At 31.1% G+C, this 16,120-nt stretch overlaps 2 protein-coding genes across 2 annotated transcripts; both read left to right on the top strand.

The window, feature by feature from the left end:
• Positions 1-3,334: 3,334 nt before the first annotated feature.
• LOC126657444 (uncharacterized) lies at positions 3,335-4,160 on the top strand. Its single transcript, XM_050352134.2, has one exon. It carries the CDS (start codon positions 3,382-3,384, stop codon positions 4,075-4,077), a length of 696 nt encoding a protein of 231 aa, XP_050208091.1. The 5' UTR covers positions 3,335-3,381; the 3' UTR covers positions 4,078-4,160.
• Positions 4,161-5,187: 1,027 nt separating this feature from the next.
• LOC126656343 (uncharacterized protein At4g13230) lies at positions 5,188-6,555 on the top strand. The gene is made up of 3 exons (XM_050350887.2): positions 5,188-5,363; positions 5,987-6,112; positions 6,195-6,555. Exons 1-3 carry the CDS (start codon positions 5,244-5,246, stop codon positions 6,408-6,410), a joined length of 462 nt encoding a protein of 153 aa, XP_050206844.1. The 5' UTR covers positions 5,188-5,243; the 3' UTR covers positions 6,411-6,555.
• The last annotated feature ends 9,565 nt before the right edge of the window (positions 6,556-16,120 follow it).

The raw sequence follows: 16,120 nt of genomic DNA, 5'->3' as shown, positions 1-16,120 counted from the left end.
TCTAATTTATTTACAAAAGTGTCCACTATATATAGAAGCCTTATCTCATTTTAGGTTAAATTTTTACATAACAACTCTTGTTTCTCTTCTTCTTTCTCAAAGTTCTCTCTTCATTTCTTTTTTTTCGTTTGATTTCAGTTTGTCTCTTCCGGTTACTTTTTCATTCGCGCTTCCGTTCGTCTATTTTCGATGGATTTCTCGTCGTTTTCGGTCGTTTTTCCCTTCGTCTTTTCCGTTCGCACTAATCCGTTCGTCTCTTCCGTTTGCGCTATGAATTTCTCGACTCGTTTTTAGATTTGTGTAATTTTTTAGGTTTTTTTGTAATGATTTAAACATTTTGTAAATAAATTATTGTAAATCTATAATTTGTTGTTTATAAATTGTTCTATTACATATAATTATTTATTTTGTCTTTCTCTCATTTATAGATTCGTTTATTGCTACTGATTTTATAAAGAACAAATTGATTTATGGTGCATTTGTAGTAATTTTATAATATATTTACGTTTTAGTGTATTTTGTGTATTTATAGTGAATTTCTGGTGTTTTTGGGATATTTATGTTTTTTGGTGTATTTCTGCCCCTTTTTAGTATATCTGTGGTGCATTTACAGTGTATATGGTGTATTTGCAATGTTTTCATGGTATATATCACAAAAAAACTACAAAATGCCATAAATACACTATAAATACACTATATACTCTAATCTTACACTATAAAAACACCATAAAACACTATATATACACTATTGTTATACTATAAAAAAATAAAAAAAATTCAGGAAAAAAATCTATAAAAAAGAAAATAAATTATTTAAACTGAAAAATAGGGCTGTGCAATCGGTCAATTCGGTCAACCGAACCGAAAAACCGTAAACCAAAATTGAAAATCGAAAAAGGTATTTGTGAAATTAAAAAAAAAAGGAATTTTTCGTAAATAAAAAAGTCAGAAAATAAAAGTTAAAACTTGACAGATAAAAGTGTAAATAAATTACCGAAACATGTATTTCAGGAAATTAGCATATTAATTATTTCATATACTAATATAAAATAAATAGTATTTTTAATACCTAACAAAATTGAAAAGAGAAGTTCAATAATAAATTTTAATCAATCTAATTATATTTTTTTATAATTATTGTATTTCTCCAAACGGCTATCATTTTTGGGCGGAAGAAATAACGAAACTACTAGAGCAATTAATAAATATTAGCGAAAGATATCAAAATTGTTTCGGACCAATTTTGACGGTATCATTTTGTTCCGATTTCAATTCAAAAAGGGTCTACGGCCAGAGCTACAAGAGATACCCTCAAAAGTTTTACGGAAGTTTAATTTCATAATTCGAATTTTTTCTTTCTTTAAAAAGTTAAATGCATAATCTCATAGACAAGCATCGATCATCAAGAATACTTCATAGAACTTAATACAAAGTTTTATTTTTAGCAAAGAAATAGTTACACATGCTTGAGTTCGCCATTGCAACAACAAACATTAGTTGGTCCATTCATTCGGCACAATCCACCCAAAGGAAATCCAGAGGAAATGCAGTACTGATTGCAATTCTCAAATTGGGAGCATAGTCCCTCACACACCAACCATCCTCCTCCACCTGGACTTTCTGCAATTTTTTCTCCTACAAACACACATTTATTATATAAGCAACAATTAAAATACAATCTTAAGTTATCAAAATAATTTAACAAATTTTACCAAGAATTTGATCTCACCTGCATTTACAAGCATAAACATGCATAAAAATCCCCAAAATACACATTTTGTTACATGAAAAATGCTTCCAATGGCTGCCATTCTTAAAATCTTGTATTTGAACTATTTACCTTTCTTTTAAATTTGTTTAGTAGGAAATTTTTTATATAGAGGGAGCAATCTCACCTTTACCAATATGCTAATTTTGGAATAACGAAAGGAGAATGTAATTAAATTGTCATTCAATACTCTAACCATACAATTAATTATAGGGTTAAATGCACCAAAAATCACTAACTTTTGTGTGTTTTTGGTATTTAACATAATCTTTTAATTTTAGCATATATTTAACATGAATTTTACAATTTTTTGCAATTAAATCCACGTGTATTTTCCTTTTAAAAAATAGTGCAATTTTAAATCTAAAACGGCGCTGTTTTAATCTAAAACGGTGTCGTTTTACATCAAAAACGGTGTCGGTGTCTCTAATTACAAAAATTTAAAAGTTCGTGTATTTTTTTGTCAAAATTAAAAGATTATGTTAAATATTAAAAACACGCGAAAGTTTGTGACTTTTGATGCATTTAAACTTTAATTATATTTCTATATGGTACTTTTTTGCTTAATATGCAATTTATAATTTACTTTTTACACTTTCAAGAATAGTAAATTTTTTGATTTGATATATAATAATCATATATTCCTATTGCGTAAACCTACTATTTAAAATGAATTATTAAGTTGGAATTATTCCTAACTCAAATTATTTTTGGATTAGACTAATTTACCCTGGTAGAGCATAATTTTAAAGTCATAAAGAAACCTACATCTTAGTCTTTCTGTTATGTTTTTCTTAAGGTTAAATACCTTAAAAAAAACACTAACCTTATAACCCCTTTTCGATTTTACTCTGACATTGAAAATTTGTCAATTCTATCCTATTTTGCATTTTATCGTTTCAATTTTACTCTGACGTTTAAAAACGTTTTTCATGTATAACATATGTTAATTGTACATGTTTAAAATTTATTTAGATTTAGTTAAATTAATTAAAAATTTAAATTAATTTTAATTTGATAATGGTTTTTAGTTACTTTTTAAAAATAAAAGACTTAATTGTACTTTTTTAATGAAAATGAATTTAATTTTTCTTTAAACATGGTTAATTGAATGATTTCATCATTTAAGTAAAAAAATTAACAAAAATTAAAAAAGTTGGAGTACAATTGAAACGATAAAATGCGAAATAAGATAAAATTGATAAATTTTTAACGTCAGAGTATGATAGAAAAAGGGTTATAAGGTCGGGATTTTTTAAAACATTAGACTTTTTTAATAAAGGTCTATTACTCTCACTTTTGCTGTTATTACTGTGTAATTTTCTCAAATAGAAGTTTTGAAATTTGAGGTGGAAATATTCTTGGGCCTCTATTCTTCAGGCCTTTTTGCATAAAACCCAAATCATACTTTTGCTGGCTCAAATAAACTTGACATTTGTCTTATGTAATCCCGGCAAGACACGGTTTCAATTAATCACAATTTCACTTAGGAAAAGGATTTCACTTAAAACTTCCTAACAAGGATTTCACTTAAAACTTCCTAATAAGGAGTTTCACTTACATATAAATAACCCACTTCTCTTCGTAAAAATCAATTCATAATTCAGCAAACAATGACAGAAAATAGGGTTTATGGCGTTCCGGCGCCGGAAAATAACCGAGTTAAGCAACCAGGTGCCCTAATGCCAGTACGTTTCAACACCTACCTTCTCCGGAGATACTTCGTCCGCGATCACGGCATAGCTCTCTCTTTACCACCCGGAGAGCTTGATGGAGCTTCGATCTTCATGCCCATTGGTGATTCACAACAAGTCCTCGATATAGGAAAAACGCTACAGAGCAAAACGATGACGGCCATCGGAGTTCCAGAGTCCGAACATCTCGAGATTATGGAGAAAATCGAGTCAGAATTGAGAAAAAATAATAATATCAGTCGGATTATAGTTGACGTATGGATTCCGACTTGGCAAGAATGTGATTATGATGATTATTTAACGTTGTCAAGAGCTTATGAAGGTGATGATGAACTAGTGATAATTAGTAGAGATGATGAACTATTTTCATCTCCGGCTACTGAATCATCTGTTGATGCCTTGGAGAAATTTGTGGTTGTTGAGGATGATGATCGTGTTGAATGTAGGGTTTGTCTCGAAGCGATTGAGGTTAGCGAGTCGGCGATTCGGATGCCATGTTTGCATGTTTATCATCAGAATTGTATTGTTAAGTGGCTGCATCAGAGGCATTCTTGTCCGATTTGCCGGCATGAGTTGCCTGCTGAATTAGGGTTTGAAGATGATATGGAAGAGTAGCTTTTTGTACTTTAGAGTAGTTTTGTTTGTTCAAACTGTGTGATTTTTTTACTTAATGTGAATTAGAATTTTAGATATTAACAAAGACTGAAACTTTTAGAATCTTATTATATGTTAAAATGTAATTTTTTTTATTACAACAAAATAAGACAATTTTATAAACAACAGTCTAACAACATTCAATTAATTGTAAAATAAAATCTTATAAACTATAGACGTGCTTATTAATTTTGTTTTCCACTTTTGCAATCTCGATATAAACAACTGTCATATATGGAGATTTTGACGAATAATTATTCACAATAGTAGTTTACGTGGAAGTCCTAGACAGACACATCATATAATCAAAGTGTACGTCCCATTTCAAAAACATGTCGGACATTCAACATTTCAAACACCAAACTTCATTTTGACATATAAAATCTTAAAATAACAATGTTTCACCGCATTTGTATTCCAATTTTTATTTTCCCATGTCCTTATTTACCTAGTGTAGCACAAACAACAAATTATTTGCAATGTTGGCATATCTAATAATAAAAAAATAAGCAAGCGTTTAAATATTTTAATATTATAAATATATCATAAATTTAATGCATGAATGATGTGACATTATAATTATATGAATTAACTATTCCAGTTTTAATATTATAAACATTTCATAAGCTATATATAAGAATACAAGAAATTTTTTTGAATCAAATAATCTTGATGATTCTAAAAGTTCTCACATATCTTAAAAAATGAGTTACAATTGCGTGATTGTTGTTTCTGCTGGGTGCACACAAATATTTGTAATAAAATATGGATATTCATTTCAATTTGTATCATACTATATCAATTATCAAAGACCATTGATGAATTGGGCAACTCCAAAATTTGACCGGAAACATTTACCATGATTCGAGACTAAGATAATATATTAATTTATTTTAAAATAAAACCAACTGAAGTCACCCATTTATTTTACACAACAAAAAGACCTAAAATACTGGGTCATGCAAGAACTTGGAACCACTAATTTGAGCCTAAATAGCAGCATCTGAAATGAATCCAAATGTCATTTTTCAAACACTTCAGTCTCATATATATAAGAACAAGTAAATTAGAGGATACATGAATTTCTATTATCCAAAACAATCATCCTTAAAAAATCAAACCCTAAAATGGCAACCCTACCCTCTTTAGCAACTGCTTTTCCTAAGTGTGGCCAAATTGGTGCACTCGTAATGAGGACCCCATGGAGCTCCAGAGTTTTTGTTCCTATCAAAACAAGGCATTTTCAGGTATGCTAATTTTATTTTTTTAGCTCATTCGTGTGTTTAGCATCACTATCAAAATTAGAAAAACGAAAGACGTCGAAAAACAGCTAGTGATCCTTCGAAGAAGAAGAGCGATCCAGATGAGACGATGAACAAAGTAGTAATGTGACACAATAAAGAAAATGATGAAAGATGATAATAATTTTAATTCATTTGATATTTTGAGTTTCCAAAACAGATTTATTCATATTAAAACAATAAGTACAACAAGCAATGTATACAAAATTTGAAAGCAAGTACATCAATTTAAACTAATATTACTAATAAATAAAGGGTTAATTACTTAAAGAAATTTTGATTTCTAGAAATTTACAATATTATCATTATCTTTTTAATTATGCCGTGCATGGTCCTTTATTTTTTCATATAATTCATGCAACTCGATCGGTCATCTGAAGTTGATGGTTAATGGCTATTGTGTACACTTGATCTCCTCCAATTAGTCACATCAATTTTAGGTGATCGGATTGCATAAACTAACACTTTAACTTCATGTAATTGAGATATTATATGCTCAAATTTGAGAGCTACAAATTTATTTGTTTTATTTTATTTTTCTATCATAAATACATGCATGGATATCTCAGGCAACACCATACAATGCGGCGTCAAATGCAGCCGATCATGCTTCTCAAGCGACGAAACAAGGAATGAACGAGGCAAAGAATGTCGGGCAAGATGTGAAAAACAAGGCGGCTTCAACCGCAGAAGATGTAATTATTTATTAGTAAGAGTAATTAATAATAATTAATAGTATTTTAGGTCTGTGATTAAGAAAATATAATGAATGTGTAGGTAAGCAACAAAGCAAAACAAGTAGCAGGAGATGCAACAAAAACAGCACAAGATGTGGCACAGAAAGGAAAAGAAACAGTGCAAGATGCTTGGGAATCTGTCAAAGACACCACACAGAAGATCAAAGATAATGTTGTAGGCAAAGCTGGGGAATCTAAAGAATTTGTCAAAGATAATGCTGATTCTGTCAAGCGTAGCATGAACTCCAAAAATTGAATATTTTTATCATTCCATCACTTTCTTTTTTACCATATGTATTTCAACCTATTATTGTGCACAATTTCGTCTTATTGCTGAATAAAAATGTTGTAATTTTTTTATTATGATGAAAGGGAAAATGATCAAATTTGATTTTTTTTAATTATTTATGAGTAGCGTATTTTTAGTTCAAGGTGATATAATATTTATTGATTAATTATTACCAACAAATTATATCACAAATGGTGTGAATGTTCAGCAGCAGAGAGATTCTTAGGTAGACTCAGTCTACCACGTCATCCGTGGACTAAACCTATCATATAATGACACGTCATTAAAATGATGGCAATCTTGTAAATTTGTTTATTACTTATTTACATTTTTGAATAGTAATATTACAAGATTGCCATCATTTAATGACGTGTCATTATGTGATAGGCTTAGTCCACGGATGACGTGGTGGACTAAGTCTACCTAAGAATTTCTCTCAGCAGCATGTTAAGGTTGTAATTCAATCATTTGTACAAACGCTCTTTTAATAATAAAAAATTTATTATTATAATTTAAAGATATTTCAATTAACAAACATGTCGCATTTAAACTAAACTTGTAGAAAGTTTATATTTTAGCCACCAAGTATACCTTTCTATATATCCGAATATCAATAGCAAATTACGGTTCTCACATAGAGAAACAATTAAATAAAATGTTTGGGGCAATTTCCTGTTTGACTAGAGTTAAAATTTTAATCCCACTTTTGTAAACAATGATATATTGATTGTTGACTGTTGTCATTTAACCATTGACGAGTTGATTATTGATTTTTAATTTCAAAAATTAACGTCTATTATATGTATATGGATTTTAAGTGAAACTTAGGTTATTTTAAAGTGTATATTTATTATTTACTAACTCCAAAACACAGGTAAGTTGGTAAAGCACTCTCGTAGTTTAAGTGAGGTCACGGGTTCAAACTGTACTCATATATGCAGTAGTTTAAAATTTGAGGTTAAAGTGTGTCCTTCGCAAGAGACTTACACTACTCGGATGGGAATTAATCTGAATATGTAAAATTTAAAGGTGTATCATAATTGAGACTCATTCAGAAAACCTCATGAAATATATATAGAAAAAAGTATATATTTACCACTTGGCCAGTTGATTATATTGTAGCAATTAATTCCAAAATCAGTTCCTCTTAGATTGTCATAAATTTCAAAGAAAAATCAATTACAATTATTTAATATCAATACAATAATACAAAAATATCTAAGTCAACCTAAAAATACAATATGTATATAGATTCACCTAAACATTCATGTCATATCATTCTCCTTAAATTAAGGGTAAGCAAAATTTCGAATCAACCGAGATAACCAACCAAACTGATAAATTTTAGTCAGTTTAATTTGGTTAAGTCAGAGATCGGTTCGGATTTAATTTTAATTTTTTTTTCAATTCTGTTTCGGTTTTGAATTTTGAAAACTGACATTAACTGAACCGATTGAATAACCAAATATTTTTTTTATCGATTTTAACCAAACTTGGCTCAATTTTTAATTTTTTATGGTCGGTTTGATTTTGGCTAAAGAAAATTTTCGGTTGTTTTCAATTTTAAACTTGAAGGAAATTAGTTTACTTGATTTGAGGGATTTTGGTTTGGTTTTTATCAAAGAGACCGGATGCTCACCCAAACCTTAAATCCACATGAGACGAACACAATAATATCAAATCCACCCTAATCAAATTCAAATCCACCATTAAAATTTATAGTTACATTTGAATTATGATATAATTTAATTACTAAAAAGATACCACCAAACATCCATCTACAGACTCCAACACTCTGAAGTGGCCTTTTTTAGTTTTTTTTTTAAATACAATGTCTTCATAAAAAAATCTGAATATTTAGAAAATTATTTTTGTGCCTATATATTCTTGTAATTATTTTATGAATTGATAAAAATTCCTTATTATAATCATAAAGTATTCTTCAAACTGTATCTGTATGTACTATTACGAACCGATAAAGATTGCTATTTAATTTTAGTGTGTGAAGATAATCACTTATTAATTAGCTTCATCTTATTGAAACTGAAAATAGCAATAAATTAACATAATTTGACTGTATCCAGCTTGGCCTGAGCTCATAAATCTAGCAGAAATGATGTCAATCAGCAAGAAAAATAAAACCAAAAAAACAACTTAATAATTAACAGGTAAAAATAAAAGCAAACGTGGCAAAATATGATTGAAGAATAACTAACAGCAGAGGGCCAGAGATCCATGTGAACAGCCCACCATGGAAAAAAATAAAAATAATGGAAAATCTAAATAAATGTACGGAAAAAGAAACTAGATAACCTTAAACGACCAATCATAGAAGGACATGATGAATCACAGGACACGTGGAAGAAAAGGAGAAGTCTGTCAGACAAGGTTGCTTGTTTAGGTGTGTGAATTTAAGCCAACTCAGCGCAAAAGGCAGAGAAGAAGATAAAGACGAGAGGGACTGAAACGGAAGAGAAATATTATTGGTGGAAATAAAAAAAACAAATTAATAAAGGGGTAAAACGGTGACGTAGGGATGCGTCTAGTATTAGGATCCGCCGCTGAAGCGAGCGAATGGAGACAAAACACGAACTGATCTCATATGTAATGTCAGTATGTGTTTAAAATCAGACCAATGGTAGTGGATAAATTTTTAGTCAATATATTGTGGTGTTATTTTTGCAGTGTTCATATTGAAATTATGGTGAGGTTCAATAATATAGTTAGCAAAAACTCTCACTCTCACTCCCTCTCTCGCCAATGTGGGCCTAGCTTAAATGGCTAAGGCACCTCTAAGTGCATCAAGAGGTTGTGGGTTCGAACCACGCCTCGGTAACTAACAACTAACAAATGAGACTCGAAAGAGTCGATTCCCACCTTTGATAAAAAAAAACTCCCTCTCTCTAAATTTCCTTTCCCTTCTCTCCAAATAATTTCCTTTCTAAATTATTCTTTTGAGTTGTCATGGCTCCATTGATATAATTCGCTGATGTGAAGGTCATCTTACAATAATAAATGAGTGTCACCTCAGCACCGTACATAAATTTGAAAAAAAGTGCTAGTTCGTGCAAAAAATAAAAAAATTAAAAATGTGATTAAAATGAGAAAACTTATAAAATTTATGATTTTTTTGACATTAATTCAAAAAATAAGCATATTGTTGGATCTTTATCTTTTCATACTCTTTTATTTTGACTTTAACAATCAACTATAAGTGTTCTAATATTAATTTTAAGTGTATAGGAACGGCTAATAATCACCCATGAACCCTGACTTTTTGGGGTCCGATCACAAACTCCCATAATGTTTAAAAACGATCACAAAAACTCGGAATTTTTGTGGCGGCGCTCATAAACCCCTTGAGACCAAAAAATCGGCGATTTTTGTAAAAAAGGGTGACGTGACAGCGATTTTCAAATGTCAAACCCAACAAATTCTGACTCCATGTCAGCCCATGTCAGGTGTCAGGTGACACCTCACCAAAAAAATCCAAAAAAACCCAAAGTACCCCTAAAAGTTCAATTAAAAGAAACTCAATTTATGAAACTTAACCAAACCACTTCACCCCTAACCACCACCCACCACCATACCATTTTTCGGTCACCCACCACGGCCAGAATTTTTTTCCGTCCGCCGTCTTCTTCTTCCACCTGTTCTTTTTTGATGAAAAACGAATGTGTTCTTCATTAAGAAGAACAAACCCAGATCAGGTATGTTCTTCTTTGATGAAAAACGAATATGTTCTTCATCAAGAAGAACAGACCCAGATCGGGTGTGTTCTTCTTGATGAAGAACAAATCTGTTCTTCATCATGAAAAGACGGTATGTTCTTAATGAAGAACAGATGGAAGAAGAAGATGGCCGGAAAAAGATTCCGGCCATTGAGACGATGGTGGCCGGAGGTAGGTGGTAGTGGCGGCCAGAGACAGGTGGCCGGTGTTTCGGGATGTAGTGGTTGGGTTGAATTTAATTGGGTTCGGTTTAATTGGGTTTGGGTTGGATATTTTGTAATTTTTTAATTGAATTTTTGGGAGTATTTTGGGTTTTTGGATTTTTTAGTCATGAGGTGTCACCTTTGTTTTTTTGACAATTCATGAGGTGTCACCTGACACCTGTCATGGGGTATGAATTTGTTGGGTCTGGCATTTGAAATCGCTGCCATGTCACCATTTTTTACAAAAATCGTCGATTTTTTGGTCTAAAGGGGTTTTGTGAGCGCCGCCATAATAATCAAGGGGTTTTGTGATCGTTTTTAAACATCAGGGGGTTTTGTGATCGGAACCCTAAAAATCAGGGGCCAACCATGGGTAATTATTAGCCGTATAGGAACACATGGAAACACTCACTTCAATTCAGAGCCTTATAGCGAGAATCGAGTTTTGGGAACTCAAGCCGTCCAGTGGATTTTCGCGGGCGCTACACAACAAGAGTAGCGGCGCTACACTTGAGTCGTATAGGCGCGACATGCTATGTAGCGGGCGCGACATTCATACATGATTAATCCCTAGTTGACCGTTGGAGGATCACGGTCGGGAAACACAGGTCACGGGCGCGACATATGTGGCATGTGTCACTAGTGAGAAGTTGACATGTGGCACTAGTCGTTGAAGGATTGCTGACATGGCTTATATTGCGGAGGGGACTCCTCTTGTAGTGGGCGCGACATGCCTATTTTCTACAAAGTAAATGCTTTGTTTGTAGTTTGTTTTGGGTATAAATATAAACTCATTTGCAATGTTTCAAGGTTAATGATTTACAAACCTTGAAACAACACACACACAACTTTAAATTATGTTTGTTTTGTTGTAGTTTTGGAGTAAGCATGTAAACTCCTAAATCATTGTAAGATAGAGTTAGTTTCGAGAAAACTCAACTTTTGTAAGTTAGAGATAAAATTTGGAAAATTTTATAATTGGTGTTTAGCTAAAAAGCACTAATTTTGAAGTTAGCTTATAGAACTTGTGAATCTCATTTAGTGGATTGTAAATCTCAAATTTTGTTTGAGTAGTGGAGTATGATTGATTTGTGATGCGAACCACTATAAATCTCTTTTGTCAATCATCTATCCCTCAAACTCTTTCTAATCATCCAATAAATCTTTTTTTGTTTCAATCTGTAATATTATAGGTTTTCCGGTAGTTTTTCTAATGGTTTTGTTTTGGTATCGGAACGGTTTTGATTAATTTACGTGTAGATTTTGTCCACATGTATTTGTTTTTTATAGTTTGATGTTTGTTCTATGCTTTGATTTAGGTTTCAAAGTGTTTATATGTGTTTTCATGTTTAGGGTGCATCGGGTTTTAATCGAGTTTTGAAATAGTTGCATATCGGTTTTCGTTTTAATAAGATGTCAAAATTTGAGTTTATGGTGCATGCTGGCTTAGGGATGATTAGAGCTTGTTTATATGTTGTTTATGGCTAAAATGGAAGATTTATATGTTTGGTGACTTGTTGGTATTTTTGCCATGACATGCAAGGTGATTAGGAGTTTGTATGAATTCTGGAAATCTTTTATATATGGTTTAAATGCATGTTTGGTTCTTGGTTTGGATGGTTTTAACTTGAATTGTATGTTTATGGGCTTAATTACCATATATGCTAAGTTTGAGGATCTAAATGCATGTTTGGCTAAATTGTGGCATGTTTAGTTGCTGGAAATAATTTTAGGGGCTGATGTGCATGGTTTTACATGATTTGCATGCTCTTGGTGTGTTTTGGTGATTTGGAGAGTTCAGGGACCAAATTGCATTGTTGGCAATTTAGGGGACTAAACTGTAATTTTGCATAATCTGTAATTTATGTGCCTTAGGGGCTGCTTAGAATATTTGAAGTGTGATTTGGATAGTTGGATTAAATTTGGTTTGGTTTGAATTTTTTTGATTCATTTTAAAGATATAGCACTAAAGCAGTTTTTTTACAAAAATTAAGGAATGATTTTGTAATTTGACCAAATTTGAGAATTTTGCAGTGGGCTATTTCGATAAAATATTTTGATAAAAATATTTTATTTAGTTTTATGAAATCTTTTTGAAAGAATTTTGCTTTAATAACAATTTTAACGATTTCCGATATTTCAGGGAGTTTTTGGCATTTTTGTCAAGTATCAATTTTGCAGCCTTAATGGCTGTTTAAACATACAGTTTTCATGGAAAAGAGTTTAAAGTTGTTTTTGGATTATGTCCTAGAGTCTAAACGCGCTCCGAGATGTATTTTGGTGTTTTTGCGAATAACATGGTTTTCGTTCAAAATCATTTAAAGTTAGAACTCGTTCTCAAAATGGAAGTGTGAAAGTACATTTCTGGAAGAATCAGAAGTTCAACTATATTTTTGGATGTTAGTACTCTTTTGACGGGAATCTAGGTTTCGGGCCAAGAAACGATGTTTCAGCCGAAATGAGCGTGTCGACTCCCTAGTTTCTGTTTAAAGGTTTTGAATATGGGCTTTGTTTTTAAATGGTTATTTTTGGAAGGATAAGTGTTAAAAATTGGAGCGTGATCGGAACTCATAAATTCTTTTGGTTTGACGTTTTGTTGTTTGCTCAATTTGCGTATGTTGGTTTATCGATTGTATGCCTTATGTGTGTTTTGCCTATCTGAGTTCGGTTGTTTAGAATTCCAGATTTAGACGGGGTCTTTTCTGGTAATTAGATGTTAATGTTATCTCTTGTTCCTAGTCGGGCTTCATAACCAGGGATTAAGTGAAGTTGATGATGTACTCGATTATTAATTTCTCAGGATTCACGACTCCTTGGATTGTGGAATTAATTAAGGTTTAAGTGTTCGATCGGCGGAGCATCTCGATGGTTTAATTTCTTGGAGCCGCGATCACTTGGAGTTTCGATGATATTATGGGATATCAAGAATTTGAGATTTAGGATTTCCGTACTAATTTTATAATATGTATAATATTTTGCTTTTAAATCTTGATAATTTAGATATAATTTATAGAACTCACTCAGTTTCGGCTGGCCCTGTTATTATTTCAAAATTTCAGGTTTTATCGAGTAGAACGCGGACTTCCATTTTTCTTCGGAGGCACTGTTTTCAAGAAAAAAGTCGTATCGTTTTACTTCTTAGTCCGCAGTTAGTCTTTAGACTTAGAGTCTGTTGTTGTATTTCAACTTTTGGTGTTTTGAATTTCCGCACTCTATTTCAAACGATTTTATTTTATATATTAAATGTTTTTGTTTTATTATCTCGCGCCTTATTTATTTTTCGTGTTGCGGTGAGATGAAAGTTGGAGTCTTAGGTTGCCTCCAATCATGCGATTTTATGTTTATATCATTTATGTTTGCTTGTCGTTTTCTAAGGATTGCTACAGGTTGTGGAGCAAACATTCCCGTTTCCTAGCGCCGGTTGCGATGCCGTGAAATCGGATAGTGACACAATCAAACCCACAATTGCCAAATTATGTTGAAAAACGGCGGATCGAATAGAACGTTGCTTACAAAAATGACCAATACCACCACAACAATTCCAAGTAATAAAGGTAAGAGATCTCGACATTAAAAAATGACAAACCTAAAAAGAAACCATTTCAAGAGTGATTTTGAGAATCCATGGCTAAACCTTTGATTATAAGGTTCAAAATTGTTGCCTCATGTTGCTTGTCAAAAAGATCTAGTTTAACTCCTATTTGAAAAGTCTACACAACTTCAGATTGCTCCACTGTTTTGTTTGAACCGTCACATTTTCTCATGATAAAAACATATGTAGAACGAGAACCTATATCCTACTTCTTTCTTTGAGTTATATTCTTCAAGTTTGGGGGTGGGAAACGAGTCCTAATTAACCGTTTGTCTCCAAGTATATCGTATTCGTTATGATACAGTCTTCTGTGTTAACAGCCGGTGAAGATGCAACAGAATTTGTCTAAAATTCTGAGGCAAAATATTCCTCTAAATAAGTGGAGCTGCTACCTAGTACAGGAAATTCAGTTTCATGTGCATGAATAAGATTTTTCTCTCCATCAATCGTGATTGGAATATTGCAGTCAATTCGACCACAAGAAACTGAAATAAACACCGAACCCGAATTCATACATTATTTAGTTAATAACGAAGGATGAACATAGATTGATTTACCTAAGTTATTTCCGATGAATAAAAATAACTCCTTTGTCCATGCAGAATTTAGAATGCCTGCTAGAAAAAACCTAAACAAAATGTTCATATAGAGTGACAATAATAATACCATGGAATAATAACTTAAAAGAGAGCCTCCAAATTCTGAAAATAACCCCCGCTCAAACAAAATCGAACAATTATAAAACCTTTGTTTGGAAACTATTCATTTTGGATGCATATGTTAATTTTACATAGGTAAGATAAATTTATTTACAAATAATATATTCACTTTGCAAATATTACATGAATTTTAAATTTTGTCAGTTTAGTTTTTTTTTATTATTGTTTTTTGCTAAATATATATACAATTAGTTTAGAAATAATATTGTGATATTATATGTCCACATATATAAACCTTATCTTATTTGACACATACAACATTACGCCGTGTCAGCTTCAAATTAGGCATGATAAATGTGATAATATTAAAAAAAACAAAACTAAATTGATAAAATATGAAGATAATGGTATATGTGGTAATTGAGTTATAGTTGTTGGTAGATGAATTTAAATAATAGTTAAATCAAATAAAAAAATATAATTTGAAATTTAAAACACTTAAAATAATAACAAAAAAAGGGTGATGTTAAATAAATTTATAATATATATATATATATATATATATATATATATATATATATATATATATATATATATATATATATATATATATATATATATATATATATATATATATATTCAATTAATCACGAACTTTAAATTGTCGCAATTGTATGCTTGAAGTTTCATTTTCTCTCAATTCGATACATATGCTGACGTGGAACTCATTCATATGTGTGATTTTGCTGAGGTGAACATCATCTTGGGTAGTCATGTCATCATATTATGAACTCGTGTATTAAATTGAGAAAAAGAAAAACTTCATGCATACAATTGAGACATTTTAAAGTTCGTAATTAAATTGACAACACATGTATATTTAGTTTATAAATTATGTAACAATACCCTTAAAAAAGGTACTATCTATTTTAAAAAATTACTAAAGAAAGGTTCTAGTAAACTTTTATAGACAAATAGCGAGAGAGCTGTTTTTTTATAAATGTTTTAACAAAGAAATGTTTTATTTGGCTTCTAAAACTTAACTTCCAACTTAAGCCATAACATTTAAAAATCTTAATGATGGATTCGGTTTGAAATCGTCTTATCTTTCCAGTCGCTTCTTGACAAACTTGTTATATATGTGAATTCTGAGTTATGTCCTACTAGACAAATAAGGTTAGATAAGGTATCAAACTCTTAGTCTAATCCACTTTGAAACTTAAGTTTGTATTCATCTTCATATACTATAGAAGCGTATTATATAAAAGAGGTAATAAACTTAAGTTGGTATAGTAATAGGTTCACTTGACTTATATAGAAAATTATTTGAATTGGCTTTCTTATAAAGTAACAATGTGGGATTTTGGGATATTTCATCATTAATCCCCCTCGTGGTATAATATCATGCAAATCTTTATGTCTGGTTTGGTTCATGATTCATATAGTTTATATATTTTTCTAGTGGATATATGAAATAAGTAATACATATTGA

Source organism: Mercurialis annua, linkage group LG7 (genome assembly GCF_937616625.2).
Source record: "Mercurialis annua linkage group LG7, ddMerAnnu1.2, whole genome shotgun sequence".
NCBI lineage: Eukaryota > Viridiplantae > Streptophyta > Magnoliopsida > Malpighiales > Euphorbiaceae > Mercurialis > Mercurialis annua.
The sequence above is the reverse complement of the archived record's forward strand: the minus strand, read 5'-3'. Positions and strand labels throughout refer to the sequence as shown.